This window comes from Dendrobates tinctorius, unplaced genomic scaffold (assembly GCF_039654945.1).
Source record: "Dendrobates tinctorius isolate UK_male_01 unplaced genomic scaffold, ASM3965494v1 ptg000011l, whole genome shotgun sequence".
Classification (NCBI taxonomy): domain Eukaryota; kingdom Metazoa; phylum Chordata; class Amphibia; order Anura; family Dendrobatidae; genus Dendrobates; species Dendrobates tinctorius.
The window spans coordinates 85,749,263-85,766,132 of record NW_027361679.1 but is presented as its reverse complement, the minus strand read 5'-3'; the positions used below and the strand labels follow the sequence as shown (position 1 = coordinate 85,766,132).

Genomic DNA, 16,870 nt, shown 5'->3' with positions numbered 1-16,870 from the left:
TTTCCCATCCTTCCTGGACATTTTTGTCCTTAAGGATATCCAGCCATTGGATCCCTCCAATTCTCTTTCTGAATCCCTTAAAATCTGCCTTTCTGAAATCTAACCTTGACGTCTGAGTCTTCACAGGTCTTCCTCCTCTAGTTATCCAAAATTCTAAAATAGCATGGTCGCTACCTCCTAGGGTCCCAGCCACTTTTACCTCCTCAACCATTTCCTCCCTGTTTATAAGGATTAGATCCAAGGTAGCAGTTCCCCTTGTTTTCTCCCCTACCTTTTGGAAGATAAAGTTGTCGGCAAGAGAGGATAAGAATTTCCTTGACCTGTTAGTTTTGCCTGAGAGAGATTCCCAACAAATGTCTGGATAGTTGAAATCTCCCATGACAACTATGTCATATTTTTTGGAGAACTTGGCCATTTGATGCATAAAGAGTTCATCCATATCTTCAGCTTGCACAGGCGGCCTGTAGGAAATGCCTACAATGGTGTCCTTTCCATTGTTCTTTCCTTGTATTCTTACCCAAACAGTTTCCACAGAACTCCCAGTCTCTGAAGCTTCAATCTCTGTGCAGATATACGCGTTTCTAACATACAACGCGACACCTCCTCCTCGTTTATCAAGTCTGTTTCTTGCAAATAAGTTGTATCCTTCTAGTCTTGTATTCCAATCATGTGTATCGTCCCACCAAGTTTCAGTGATTCCAATGACATCATATTTCTTTTCCTGTGTTAGTAGTTCCAATTCTCCTTGTTTGTTGCCTATGCTTTGTGCATTAGTATAGAAACATTTTAGTTTGTGATTGATTTCTCTTTCTCCAATTTTTTTATTAATTAGATTCTTTTGTCTTTGTTCTTCCTTTCCACATCTAATAGCAGACTTCTCAATAGCATTTGTCAGGTGTATGGCTTTTTCTGGTCTTTGGCTTCCCTTCCCATGTTGTTCTAGTTTATAACATATAACAGTGGCGAACATAACAAAATTATAATTATAACATAATTATAAAATATAAAATAACATAATTATAACAGTGGCGAACTGACCAACATCAGACCCAGCTGTCAATTATAGCGTCAATACACCAAGGAGCAACAGGTGCATGCCCTCTCTTATGGACTGGAACAAGCAACAACTAGCCAACAATACACACAAGTGTCAGCACTCTTTTATGTCCAGGAACCACCCCGTGCATTCAGCCAACAGTTCCAACATAGGCCACTCTTGTCTGTGGGTGATTCTGTTCAGCAGTTTCACCAGCAACAGCAGTACACTCTGCCAGTAAGACTACAGACACCTTGCCTAAATAGATATGTGCATCCGACCCCTCTGCCAACAACACACAACTAGCAAACATATCTTGTCAGATATCACGGCCACAAAGCTAAATGCAATCTGTTGGGCAGGTTGTACAGTACTCTGTCAGTTCAAGCTACCAACACCAACCACTACACCCACAATAATCTTTTTATGGTCCCTCTTTGGAAACACAAACTTATCACACAGCTACCTCCGGATTCTGACAATTATATGTGTAAACATCCGTTGACAATAAACCACTCCAGCAACAATTCCCACACTCTCAAATGCACACACAGTCCTCCATCCCTGAAGGTGTAGGGAAAACCACACAAGAGCTGTTGTCTAGTCAGAATGAATTTGTAAATTTGTGATAAAAAGAGTTATTTTTACATCTATTTGAAAATGTTTGGCATGTTCCAATATCGTGAAGACAAACTGATCCTCATATGTTGTGTGAACAAGAAACCACGTGTTAATTTGATTGTTGCCTATTATTTATTATTATTTTAAAATGATCTCAGCCAAAAATATGTTGTCCCTGGTGTGTTAGTTTGCTCACCATTTCCATATATTTTAAGGCTAGCTGGCATCATGTGATCAAATGTACAATATAAAATACACAATAAAAATAATGTGGTTTAAAAAGGGAACACATAAGTTCTATGTATGTAACCCATTCTCATGTACAGCACCATGGAATTAATGGTGCTATATAAATAATAATAATAATAATAATAATAATAATAATAATAAGCTTGTAGAAGCATGGAAAAAAAAGGACTCTCACAACAAAAACACACAACAAGGGGAGGCATATGTTATTCAAACATAAATTTGAGAGAGTAAGCCATACTTTATTAACAACATACAAATTACACAGATTACATTTATAGGGTGAACATATTGGTATTACGTTTTTGATTGTTTTGTAGCTGAACATCAAAGTGACATAACAAAAGTCAATAGAAACAAAACAATGCCTTATTGGAATTACAGGTGCTTCTCACAAAATTAGAATATCAAAAAGTTTAATTATTTCAGTTCTTCAAAACAAAAAGTGAAACTCATATATTATATAGAGTCATTACAAACAGAGCGATCTATTTCAAGTGTTTATTTCTGTTAACCCCTTTGTGCCATTGGATGCAATAGTACGTTCAATGGCACTACCCCTGCTTTGATGAGGCCTCCGGCGGTGAGCTCGCATCAAAGCCGGGACATGTCAGCTGTTTTCAACAGCTGACATGTGACCGCAAAAGGCACGGGTGGAATCGTGAGCCACCCGCGCCTATTAGCTAATTCCCGCTGTCAAGCGTTGACAGTGGGATTTAACCAGCGTTTCCGGACGCCGGACAGAAATACGCGCATCGCCGACCCCCGTCACGTGATCGGGGGTCAACGATGCATTGCCATAACAACCTGAGGTCTGATAGAGACCTCTATGGTTGTTGATGAGACATGGCTATGGGCGCCACCCAGTGGTTGGCGCTCATAGCAATGCTATAAGTCTGCTACATTTAGGCGATCTGCTCATCACCTATATGTAGCACAGCCGATCGAGTTGTGGATGCTTCTAGCCTCCCATGGAGGCTACTGAAGCATGCCAAAATTAAATTTAAAAAAAAAATATGAAAAGAATAGAAAAATAAAAAAGTTTAAATCACACCTCTATCGCCCCATTCAAAATAAAACAATAAAAAAAATCACACATACACATACTAGGTATCGCCAGATATATCAATATAAAAAAGGAATAACCCCATCGCTAAAAGGCGTAGCAGGACAAAAAATCGAAATGCCAGAATTACATTTTTTGGTCGCCATGTCATTGCATTAAAATGCAGTAACGGGCGATCAAAAGATCGTATCTGCACATAAATGGTATCCTTAAAAACGTCAGCTCAGCGTGCAATAAATAAGCCCTCACCCAACCCGAGATCATGAAAAATGGAGACTATACGGGTATCGGAATATGGCGCAAGTTAGGTTTTTTTTTTGCACAATTTGGAATTTTTTTTTCACCACTTAGATAGAAAAGAACCTAGACTTGTTTGGTGTCTATGAACTCGTAATGACCTGGGGAATCATAATGCCAGGTCAGTTTTAGCATTTAGTGATCCTAGCAAAAAAGCTAAACAAAAAACAAGTTTGGGATTGCACTTTTTTTGCAATTTCACCGCACTTGGAATTTTATTCCTGTTTTCGAGTACATGACATGGTAAAACCAATGATGTCATTCAAAAGCACAACTCGTCCTGGAAAAATAAGCCCTCACATGGCCATATTGATGGAAAAATAAAAACGTTATGGCTCTGGGAAGAAGGGGAGCGAAAAACGAAAACGCAAAACTGAAAAAAGGTCCGGGAGTTAAAGGGTTAATGTTGATGATTTTGGCTTACAGACAATGAAAACCCAAAAGTCATTATCTCAGTAAGTTAGAATACTTTATAGCACCAGCTTGAAAAATGATTTTAAAATCAGAAATGTTGGCCTAATGAAATGTATGTTCAGTAAATGCACTCAATACTTGGCTGAGGCTCCTTTCACATCAATTACTGCATTAGCATTAACAGAAATAAACACTTGAAATAGATCACTCTGCTTGTAATGACTCTATATAAAATATGAGTTTCATTTTTTGTATTGAAGAACTGAAATAAATTAACTTTTTGATGATATTCTAAGTTTGTGAGAAGCCCCTGTAGACATATTTAGCCAAACAAAGGACCACTAGCAAAGAAGCCAAAGGCTAAATGGCCAAGATCAGTGTATTTATTTTACATACACCAACTAATTATCCTATATTGATGGCCATAAAGTAAAAACCACTGGACACAGCATTTCATTGCGAGACGAGTGTTGGGTGTGGTGGGTCCCCAGTCATTACTCCTGAGGTACAGTATCTTTAATCATGTACTCTTTTATTATTTAATTTTTGAAATATATATTTAACCCCTTCACCCCCAAGGGTGGTTTGCACGTTCATGACCGGGCCAATTTTTACAATTCTGACCACTGTCCCTTTATGAGGTAATAACTCTGAAATGTTTCCATGGATCCCGGTGATTCTGACACTGTTTTCTCTTGACATATTGTACTTCATGATAGTGGTAAAATTTCATTCAAATAACTTGCGTTTATTTGTGAAAAAAATGGAAATTTGGCGAAAATTTAGAAAATTTTTGCAATTTTCCAACTTTGAATTTTTATGCCCTTAAATCACAGAGATATGGCACACAAAAAACTTAATAAGTAACATTTCCCATATGTTTCCTTTACATCAGCACAATTTTGGAACCAAAATTTTTTTTTTTAGGAAGTTATAAGGGTTAAAATTTGACCAGCGATTTCTCATTTTTGCAACACCATTTTATTTTTACGGACCACATCACATTTGAAGCCACTTTGAGGGGTCTATATGATAGAAAATACCCAAAAGTGACACCATTCTAAAAACTGCACCCCTTATGGAGCTCAAAACCACATTCAAGAAGTTTATTAACCCTTCAGGTGCGTCACAGGAATTTTTTGAATATTTAAAAAGAAAATGAACATTTAACTTTTTTTCACAAAAAAAAACTTCAGGTTCAATTTTTTTTATTTTACCAAGGGTAACAGGAGAAATTGGACTGCAAAAGTAAGGCCGGGGTCACACTGGCGAGGAATACGGCCGAGTGAGAGGCGTTAAAAGCACGCATTAGACACGGACCAATGATTCTCTATGGGGTCCCTCGCACCAGCCGTATATTTCTCATCCGTATTCTACGCTCCGTGCCAATCACAGCATGCTGCAATTGTCAGCGTACTACGGCCGTAGTACGCCAATGCAAGTCTATGGGTGCGCAAAAAATACGGATTACACACGGACCACACATGTGACCTGCGAGAAATATGCACCCGGTGTCTTTTAGCAAAGCCGGCAATTCAGTGCGCTGTACAGTAAACTCACACTGACAGGTTTAATAAAGAAACGAAAGAATAGATATAGACACATAGAATATATATATATATATATATATACACGCATTCTATGTGTCTATATCTATTCTTTCATTTCTTTATTAAAACTGTCATAGGGCTCCATTATATGTCCATTTTGCAAGCCTGCGAGAAAATCTCGCCATACGGATGCCATACGGATTACATACGGATGCTGACATGCGCAAAATACGCGACCACACCTTGATTACGGATGACATACGGAGCACTATTTAGGGGTCTGTCATCCGTATTACGCATGTAAAATACTGACCGTATTTTGCGTCGGTTAGTGTGACCCCGGCCTTATTGTGCAATTTTTTCTGAGTACGCTGATACCTGATATGTGGGGGGAACCACTGTTTCGGCGCATGGCGGAGCTCAGAAGGGAAGGAACGCCGTTTGACTTTTTCAATGCAAAATTGGCTGGAATTCAGATCGGACGCCATGTCACGTTTGGAGAGCCCCTGATGTACCTAAACAGTGGAAACCCCCCACAAGTGACCCCATTTTGGAAACTAGACCCCACAAGGAACTTATCTAGCTATGTGGTGAGAACTCTGAACCCACAATGGTTTCACAGAAGTTTATAACATACAGCGATACAATTAAAAAAATCATATTTTTTCCAAAAAAAGGTTTTTTCACCCCCAATTTTTATTTTCCCAAGGGTAACAGGACCCTAAAAGTTATTGTGCAATTTGTCCTGAGTACGCTGATACCCCACATGTGTGTGGGTAAACCACTATTTGGGCGCATGGCAAAGCTCAGAAGGGAAGCAGCGCCATTTGACTTTTTTGGCTGGAATTGAGATTGGACACCATGTCGCGATTGGAAAACCCCTGATGTACCAAAACAGTGGAAACCCCCCCACAAATGACACCATTTTGGAAACTAGACCCCCCAAGGAACTTATCTAGATGTGTGGTGAGCACTTTGAACCCCCAGTGCTTCACAGAAGTTCATAACGCCCGGGCATGAAAATAAAAAAATCGTATTTTTTCAACAAACATGATCTTTTAGTCACCAATTTTTTTATTTTCCCAAGGGTATCAGGAGAAATTGGACCACAAAAGTTGTTGTCCAGTTTGTCCTGAGTATGCTGATACCCCATATGTGGGATAAAACTACTCTATGGGCACACGTCAGGGCTCGGAAGGGAAGTAGTGACGTTTTGGAATGCAGACTTTGATGGAATGATCTGCGGGTGTCATGTTGCTTTTGGAGAGCACCTGATGTATCTAAACAGTGGAAACCCCCCACAAGTGACCCCATTTTGGAAACTAGACCCCCTAAGGAACTTATCTAGATGTGTGGCGAGCACTTTGAACCCCCAAGTGCTTCACAGAAATTTATAACGCCCGGACGTGAAAATAAAAAAATCATTTTTTTCACAAAAATGATATTTTTGCCCCCAATTTTTTTATTTTCCTACAGGTAGCAGGAGAAATTGGACCCCAAAAGTTGTTTTCAATTTGTCCTGAGTAGGCTGATACCCTATATGTGGGGGTAAAACACTGTTTGGGCGCATGGCAGAGCTTGGAAGGGAAGGAGCACCATTTGACTTTTTCAACGCAGAATTGGCTGGAATTGATATCAGACGCCATGTTGCATTTGGAGAGCACCTGATGTGCCCAAACAGTGGAAACCCCCCAATTATAACTCCAACCCTAACCCCAACACACCCCTAACCCTAATCTCAGCCCAAACTCTAGCCCTAGCCCTAACCCTAGCCCTAACCCTATTGGGAAAATGGTAATAAATACATTTTCTTTTAATTTTATTATTTTTCCCTAACTAAGGAGGTGATAATGGGGGGCTTGATTTACTATTTATGGCGGTTTTTATGTTTGGCAGCTGTCGCACGCTAAAAGACGCTTTTTATTGCAAAAATAGTTTTTGCATTACCACATTTTGACCCACAGAGTCATGTGAGGTCTTATTTTTTGCGGGACGAGTTGACGTTTTTATTGGTGTCATTTTTGGGCACGTGACATCTTTTGATCACTTTTTATTCTGATTTTTAGGATGCAGAATGAACAAAAACCAGCGTTTCATGAATTTCTTTTGGGGGGTGCGTTTACACCATTCCGTGTGCGGTGAAATTGATAAGACAGTTTTATTCTTCGGGTCGGTATGGTTACAGCGATACCTCATTTAGGTCTTTTTTATGTTTTGGCGCTTTTATGCAAATGAAAACAATTTTATATAAAAAATAATTATTTTTGCATCGCTTTATTCTGCGAGCTATAACTTTTTTATTTTTTTGCTGATGATGCTGAATGGCAGCTTGTTTTTTGCGAGATGAGATGACGTTTTCAGCGGTACCATGGATATTTATATGCGTCTTTTTGATCACGCGTTATTGCACTTTTTGTTCAGCGGTATGATAATAAATCATTATTTTTTGCTTCGTTTTTTATTTTTATTTTTTAAGGGGTTCACTAAAGGGGTTAACTAATGGGACAGTTTTATAGGGCGGGTCGTTACAGATGCGGCGATACCAAATATGTGTACTTTTATTTTTTTTTTATTTCCAAAAAATGAATTAGGGAATATTTTTTTTTTTTTTAAATTTATTTAGCGATTTTTTAAAAATTATTGTTACCCTTTTTTTTAACTTTATTACATTGTCCCAGGGGGGACATAACTGTCATGTGACAGATCGCTGATCTGTCACATCACAGATCACTGTGACAGATCAGCGATCTGTCACAGGCATTGCACTTGGCTTCCTCATGCCTGCGCTTTGCAGGCACTGAGGAAGCCAGCTCCCTGCAGGCCCCCGAAGTTCCCCGTTGCCATCTTGGATTCGGGGACCTGCAGGGATGGAGTCCCCCGCAGCAGCGCTGCACATTGCGCTGCTGTGGGGTCTCAGGGAAGCACGGAGGGAGCCCCCTCCCTGCCGATGCTTCCCTTTATCCCCTGGTACACCGCGATAGTGTTTGATCGCGGTGTGCAAGGGGTTAACGTGTCGGGGCGGTCTGTGACCGCCCCTGACACATTGTGCCGGGTGTCAGCTGTGATAATCAGCTGACACCCGGCCATGGGCAGCGGCGCTCACCACGTGAGCGCCGCTGATCGCGCTAGACGTACTATCCCGTCCATGGGCATAGGGGCCCGGATCCCATGGACGAGATAGTACGTCTGATGTCAGAAAGGGGTTAATATTTATGTATGCACCTTTCTTTGCATGTTCCTTGCATAAACCGTTTCATCATTTTTGATACTTGATGTACATATAATTTCTGTGCATGTTTCTCCATTACATATAAAACTTATAGCCCTGCATCTACAGTCATATGTAAAAGTTTGGGCACCCCTATTAATGTTAACCTTTTTTCTTTATAACAATTTTGGTTTTTGCAACAGGTATTTCAGTTTCATATATCTAATAACTGATGGACTCCGTTATATTTCTGGATTCAAATGAGGTTTATTGTACTAACAGAAAATGTGCAATCTGCATTTAAACAAAATTTGACCGGTGCAAAAGTATGGGCACCCTTATCATTTTCTTGATTTGAACACTCCTAACTACTTTTTACTGACTTCCTGAAGCACTAAATTGGTTTTGTAACCTCATTGAGCTTTGAACTTCATAGCCAGGTGTATCAAATCATGAGAAAAGGTATTTAAACTGGCCACTTGCAAGTAGTTCTCCTATTTGATTCTCCTATGAAGAGTGGCATCATGGGCTCCTCAAAACAACTCTCAAATGATCTGAAAACAAAGATTATTCAACATAGCTTTTCAGGGGAAGGATACAAAAAGTTGTCTCAGAGATTTAACCTGTCAGTTTCCACTGTGAGGAACATAGTAAGGAAATGGAAGAACACAGGTACAGTTCTTGTTAAGCCCAGAAGTGGCAGGCCAAGAAAAATATCAGAAAGGCAGAGAAGAATGGTGAGAACAGTCAAGGACAATCCACAGACCACCTCCAAAGACCTGCAGCATCATCTTGCTGCAGATGGTGTCACTGTGCATCGGTCAACAATACAGCGCACTTTGCACAAGGAGAAGCTGTATGGGAGAGTGATGCGAAAGAAGCCGTTTCTGCAAGCACGCCACAAACAGAGTTGCCTGAGGTATGCAAAAGCACATTTGGACAAGCCAGTTACATTTTGGAAGAAGGTCCTGTGAACTGATGAAACAAAGATTGAGTTGTTTGGTCATACAAAAAGGCGTTATGCATGCGCTGTATTGTTGACCGATGCACAGTGACACCATCTGCAGCGAGATGATGCTGCAGGTCTTTGGAGGTGGTCTGTGGATTGTCCTTGACTGTTCTCACCATTCTTCTTCTCTGCCTTTCTGATATTTTTCTTGGCCTGTCACTTCTGGGCTTAACAAGAACTGTACCTGTGTTCTTCCATTTCCTTACTATGTTCCTCACAGTGGAAACTGACAGGTTAAATCCCTGAGACAACTTTTTGTATCCTTCCCCTGAAAAGCTATGTTGAATAATCTTTGTTTTCAGATCATTTGAGAGTTGTTTTGAGGAGCCCATGATGCCACTCTTCATAGGAGAATCAACTAGGAGAACTACTTGCAAGTGGCCACCTTAAATACCTTTTCTCATGATTTGATACACCTGGCTATGAAGTTCAAAGCTCAATGAGGTTACAAAACCAATTTAGTGCTTCAGGAAGTCAGTAAAAAATAGTTGGGAGTGTTCAAATCAAGAAAATGATAAGGGTGCCCATACTTTTGCACCGGTCAAATTTTGTTTAAATGCAGATTGCACATTTTCTGTTAGTACAATAAACCTCATTTGAATCAAGAAATATAACTGAGTCCATCAGTTATTAGATATATGAAACTGAAATACCTGTTGCAAAAACCAAAATTGTTATAAAGAAAAAAGGTTAACATTAATAGGGGTGCCCAAACTTTTACATATGACTGTATTTTGAGAGTCCGTTATACCTGGACAACTTTGCTACTTCAACCAAATTGATAACCTCGTTTGTATGTGTTGGAGATGAAGCGTTCCAACTTGCGCAACACCTGCTGAAGCCATACGCAAGTAGTGGCTTGACGCCAACGAAAAGAGTGTTTAATTATCACTTAACACGAGCGCGAAGAATGGTTGAGTGTGCTTTTGGCATACTCACATCCATATGGCGAGTTCTGTTGACTGCTATTGACCTGAAGACTCACACTGTGGATGAGGTGGTGAAAGCTTGTGTCGTCCTGCACAATTTCCTAATATGCAAGGAACAGATTGCCATGGATGACAATTTGGTAGAAACCTCCTTGTATGATTATCAGAATATTACTTTTCGAAGTCCTGTGACAGTTTCAAGAATGAGGGACAAATTTGCAGAGTACTTTGCTTCACCTCAAGGAAGAGTAGAATGGCAGGATGAGATGGTTTGATATCTTTGTCTTTTGATATAATGTATATTGGAGTACCAAACTTATTGCAGTTTTCATATTTGTGATTACACCATCATTTTTTCTATTAACCAAAGTTTTATACCTTGTTACCCCAAGTATTGTACCTTCTTACCCAAAGTATTGAACCTTATCATTAAATAAAAGAAAGACTTTTTATAAAAAAAATATATTTTTATTTATTAAATAATTATAAATTAAGATAGTTTGGGGGTGGAGATAGTACTGGAGGGGCTTGCTTGCTGGGACATGGATGAGTGAAGCCCTACCTGGCAGGTTTATATACCTTTCCTAATTGGGTGCTGGCTAATTGGATCCTAAATAAATCGGAGCATGCTCAGTTAAAAAAACGGAATCCGTTGCCGGATTCCGTCATTTTACAGATCCAGTGCCCGTAGGCTTCCATTCGAGCAAATAACGGACGACGACGGATCCGTTGCTGTCCGATTTTTCGACGTACACAAAAAACATTACTTTGTCCATCGTCTCTGGCTGCCGGACAAACAAACAATTTTTGATGGATCCGGCAAACGACAGATGAAACATGAGGCCATCCAACGCAAACTGTCTCTAATACAAGTCAATGAGAAAAAAACGAAAATTTTTTTTTTTGCAACGAATTAACACCTTAAATTAACACCTACACCTCCCAAATTTCACACATCAACCCTCATCTAATTACTAATAAAAGACATACAAAAAAAACCATGAAATGAAATGGTTTACTGTATGTAAACCATGTGTCATTTCATGTCGGGTTGGGGAATGATTTGACAAAAGCCGGCAATTGAATTAGCGGCTATTCTGCTATGAAGAACTCTGTGAAATATAAATATATATATATATGTGTCTCAATGACATGTATGTATATATGCATCCTACTGTATGTGTCTATATCTATTATTTCGTTTCTGTTAGAAACCCTGTCATAGGGCTCCATTATATGTCCATTTTGCAAGGCGGCGAGAAATTCTCGCCATACGGATTGCATACGGATGCTTACATGCGCAAAATATGCGACCACACCTTGCTTACGGATGACATACGGAGCACTATTTAGGGGTCATTCATCCGTATTATGCATGTATAGTAAACCACGGACCGTATTTTGCGTCGGTTAGTATGACCCCGGTCTAAGGCCACGTTCAGTATTTGGCTAGTATTTCCCATCAGTATTTGTAAGCCAACTCCAGGGGTGGGTGATAAATCCAGAAGTGGTGACGTGTTTCTATTATACTTTTCATCTGATTGTTTCTCTCCTGATATTAGCTTACAAATACTGAGGTAAAAAACTGACCAAATACTGAATGTGTGAACATGGCCAAAAATAAATAGCCTGATGAATAAAGACTTTAGGGTGTGTCTCCATTATTCCTCTCCAATGCCCTCAACACTCTACGGCCTTCTTCACCCATCCATTTTCCAGTACGTGTCATGTCCATTTCTTTCATGGATGCCACATGTGCCCATTATATCTTATAACACGTACAGCGCATCCGTGTGATTAACATAGCAGAGTATAGGAGAAGCTTTTTTATTTATTTCTTTAACTTCCTGTGAAAAACACTGATGACTGATGATAAAAATGGACACACTGATGACACTGATGGAAAACACTGATGACACCGGTATCGTTTTTTCACCCACGTGTTTTATACAGATGTGTGAAAGAAGCCTAAGGTACATAGATGTAGGTAAGCAATTTTTTGGGTGTGCTGTCTTCCACTTTCTCTTGCAATTTTTATGCATTTTACCTGCTCGGCCTTTAATGTCAATTCAATGAAGATCTGCTGCAGTTTTTCATTCACAAAGTTTATACAGAACTGTTCAAAGCCATTTTTCTGTGTGCAGAAGAAAAAAAAAAGGGTTGTTAACTCCTATGCTCCTTATAATGGCTCTGTACAACCTCTGAGCCATGTAGAGCTCACCCGCAAACATCACAATTTGCCATTTATTTCTGACAGTGTTTTAGAGCCAGATTCTGTATGCATGATTCTGTAAATAAGTGGAGCAATTTTCTATAGGATAAAGCAAAGTAATAAGGCTCAACTTGGAGAGACAATTGATGGCATGTTGAGTGCTTAAAGGGAATCTGTGAGCAGGTTTTTGCTATATAATCTGAGAGCGGAGACCCTGATTATAGTGGTGCGTCACGCTATGCTGACTTTGTTTTGCTGTTTCAATACAATCAGCGTTTTATCAGCAGGATATTATCATTACAGGACATCTGGTCTCATGCACCCTAGTCCAACCACACTCCCAGCACTGAATAGAAGCTCTGTATCTATGGTGCTGCATCCGGTAAACTAAATGATATATCAGATTCTTTTTAAGACTCAGTAGTACTAAGTTTATTTAATTTGTGCTCCTCCCTTTAGCCTCTTTCATACACTTTTTAAAATTAAAATATGCATAAAAAAACAGTCTTTTTCCGCCACAGCTTTTTATTTGTTTGTTTTGCACTTTTGTTATTTTTCCTCTTCCAAGAGCATAACTTTTTCATATTTCCTTCAGAATGTTCCGGGCTTCCATAATTTTGTAATTTTCAATGAATACATTCAAATTGCCACATTATATAATAAGAAACAGTACATTTACCTAATAATGTACTGAAAAATGTGGAAAACATCTATTTATAGTGAAATGGGACAAAATCCTGCAATTTAGCCCTTTTTGCTCAGATTTAGTTTTTCCTGTGTAGTAACTTAATTCTAATTAAGTCAGTAAAATTCTGACGATAACAAATAATTTTTTCTGTTTTATTGCTAATTTATTTCAGAGCTGTAACCTTCTACCACCTTGGCGGATTTTTATTTTTGCACGTTAGTTTTTTTCCCTCCCCTTCTTCCTACAGTTATAACTTTTTATTTTTCTATTGACATAGCCTTGTTTTTATCGGAACGAGTTGCAGTTTTGAAAGACTCCATTCTTCATTATGCCAAATACTGTACATATACCAAAAAATCAACTATAATAATTCAAAAATTTGTAAAAAAAAAAAAAATTTGTTAGCGCCTCACAAGAGATCTTGTACTTCCTTCTGTTTGGCAGGATGACTGTTTTATCGCTACCTATTTGTGACACATACAACATTTTTATTCTTTACGGATGTGTGGCAACTGAAAAAACAAAATTCTGTTTTTTTATTATTTTTCTTATTGCAACATTTACAGTACCATACTGAACTAATTTTAGATTTTGATAGATTTGACTTTTATGGACAAGGTAATACCAAATATGTTTAATTTTTGTATCTCTGAATCTTTTTAGGGGATTGAACCTCTGATTGCTTGTTGTATATACTGAAGTACTACTGCGTTCTCAACAGTACTGTACAGAAGATGACATTCTTCTATGCAACTGAGCCACAGGCTCCAGTAGGCTTCGGGCTGCCATGACAAACCAGGGGCACCCAGCGACCACATTGAGACAATGGGAGCCAGAATGCTTGCACAGTGGCAATTACCGTACATCATTCAATTTACTGTCGGTGAGTGCCAACGACGCTTCAATAGCTAGGCATTAATTGGAGCAAGATCCAGTCACTGCTGTTAAAGGCAGATTCTGGCTATATAATACGGGCTCAGCTCCTGAGACCGCTCCTTACATCGGGAGCTGATGTAAGACATACTAGCGCTTCTCACATCAGGAAGAGGATAAAAAAAAGATTGGCTTGTGTCTACATTTTTTGAGACCTGGGTTTTTTTTTTAAAGTAATGTTCCGGCTTATTTTTTTCACTGTGACTTATGAGCTGTTGTTTTTACTAGTAACATCAGTTACCAAGTCCAAGCCATAATCAGTTGGTATGTTTATGTATCAGTAATGAAATCAGGATATTTTCTGCTACAATATTTCAAAGACTAAAATAAAATAATAACTAACTAGTGCTACTTAATAATTATCACACTCAGTATACATCGAAAATCATTTTATGAACACTACTGTTTATGGTCATTATTGGGAACAAATTTCTTTCCATTCTTATTGAGAATTCATTATAGCATGAACATTATTGTCCATTATGATTGCATTATTGGCAAAATAGCATTATACCTGAAATATCTCAAAACCATATATATCCAACACCCCAATGCTGTATTCTTCATGTGGTTTTCGCATGGCCTTGTTAATAGACTAAAATAGAAGAAAAATCATTTTAAATAAACTGATACCAAACTCTATCAGTCGTATTATTTACTATTACTTTCTATGTGTCTGTATACTGTATACTATTCATCTATACATGCAAATTATTTTCTTCATTCTCACCTCAACCAGGAAATCAAAGACTCTCGAATATAGAGCTTTGGCCAGAGCATCCCGCGTATAAGTGGCTTGTTCCACATTTAAAGTGACAGTTATAGACTCAGACCGTCCTCCCCACTTGCTATCCATCTTGCGACTGGTTAGTTTACCATTAAGCCGGTCCTTGTCTATGCCGAGCAAATAGGCAGGAAAGGCCAAGACTAGAACACAGAGAGTATAATACATAAGGACAGTGACATGAAAATAGTTCTACACAGGTTACATATCCCCATACATTCTTTTCTGAGACTGAACCAAGTATGAAAAATGTAAAAATAAGAAATAAGACTACTTTCACACTAGCGTTTTTTTGCGCTGCGCCTCGTGCACATTCCAAACGCATGCAAAAAACGCATTAAGCATTTTGCATGCGTTTGCTGTTTTTTTGCGCATGCGATTTGACCAGTTTGTCTCTATGTTAACTCTAAAAATGCATGCAATTTTAAGCGATCCCATAGACTGTAATGTTGTTTTTTTGCACATTCCGTGCGCTAACGTGCGCATGCGTTTTTTGGCAGCAGTTGGGCGCACAGAAAAATGCAACATGCTGCATCTGGCACGCCTGGGTGCACACCTGGAAAAAATGCAGCGCACGAAAATGCACATGAACGCGTACAAGCACTATACCATGCGCCCGCCATGTTAAAGATAGGGGAGCAATGCGCATGCGCACGATAGCGCACGAGGTGCAGCGCTAAAAAACGCAAGTGTGAAACCAGCCCTAAGCAGTCAGCAGAAGTTACATTGTTATAAAGTGGCATCCTGCCCCTACGCTGTGCAGAACAGAAATCTATATATATAATTGTCTTATGTCTGTCTGTTACCGAAATCCTGTGTCGCTGATTGGTCGCGGCAGTTAGGCCGTGACCAATCAGCGACAGTCGCTTAGTCGTCGCGGCAACACGGCCGCATCGCTTATTGTACAGGCACATTACAGCCGTTAAAGGCATCACTGCTGCGTCGCTCATTACACAGGCAAAGTCCTGTACATATACAATACATTAGGTAAGAGCAGAACAGTGACTGCAGCTCTGGGTGTAACAGGAGTACATTAGGTAACAGCAGAACAGTGACTGCAGCTCTGGGTGTAACTTGCGTACAATTCATTATATAAGGCTGGAGTCACACTAGCGATTAAATCGGACAAATGCAATGCGATAAAAAATCGTATTGCATTCATCCCAATGTTATTCTATGGTGCTGCTCCCATCATGCGTTTTTTTATCGGATCCGTTCCTCGGACCGAGACAATCGCAGCATGCTGCGATTGTCACCGATTTTCGGATCGGATTCGACAATGCAAGTCTATTGAAAACGCACCACACGTGTGACAAAAAAATCGCAAGACTTCTCCAGGTCAACAGAAAAGAGCATCAGGCATTGACATTGGATGTCAATTTGATGCTGAGATGCAAATAAAATTGGTTCATCACCGGAAAATGGGATGACAGACGGATCCTTGGACAAGAATTCTTTGTGCGATTTCGTACCGTTAAAATGGGACCGATTTTTTATTCGTTGTGTGTGACTCCAGCCTTAGAGCAGAAAAGTGACTGCAGCTCTGGGTGTAACTGGAGTACAATACATTAGGTAAGATCTGAACAGTGACTGCAGCTCTGGCTGTAACAGGAGTATAATACATTAGGTAAGAGCAGAATGGTGACAGCAGCTCTGGGTGTAACTGGAGTACAATACATTAGGTAAAAGCAGAGCAGTAAGGCTAGTTTCACATTAGCGTTAAAGGCCGCAGCGTTGGGCTGCTCACGGCCGCCGCTAAGCCCCGCCCCTGCCACGCCTCTGACGGTAGCTCTGCCTACGGGCGCATGACGCTGCATGCGTCCCCTATCTTTATCACTGGGGATGCAGGCCATGCGCAGTATGCATTTGGCGGC

General features: G+C 39.6%; 1 protein-coding gene across 5 annotated transcripts in view; it reads right to left on the bottom strand.

Moving 5' to 3' along the window:
* MYO1F (myosin IF) overlaps positions 1 to 16,870 on the bottom strand; it is a 233,401-nt gene that overhangs the window by 118,485 nt on the left and 98,046 nt on the right. For all 5 annotated transcript variants that reach the window (XM_073544137.1, XM_073544127.1, XM_073544167.1 and 2 more), the window contains 3 exons: positions 14,943 to 15,139; positions 14,727 to 14,807; positions 12,427 to 12,513 (listed from right to left, as the gene is read on the bottom strand). In XM_073544137.1, coding sequence (XP_073400238.1) covers positions 12,427 to 12,513; positions 14,727 to 14,807; positions 14,943 to 15,139 — 365 coding nt within the window. The remainder of the gene's footprint in view (positions 1 to 12,426; positions 12,514 to 14,726; positions 14,808 to 14,942; positions 15,140 to 16,870) is intronic.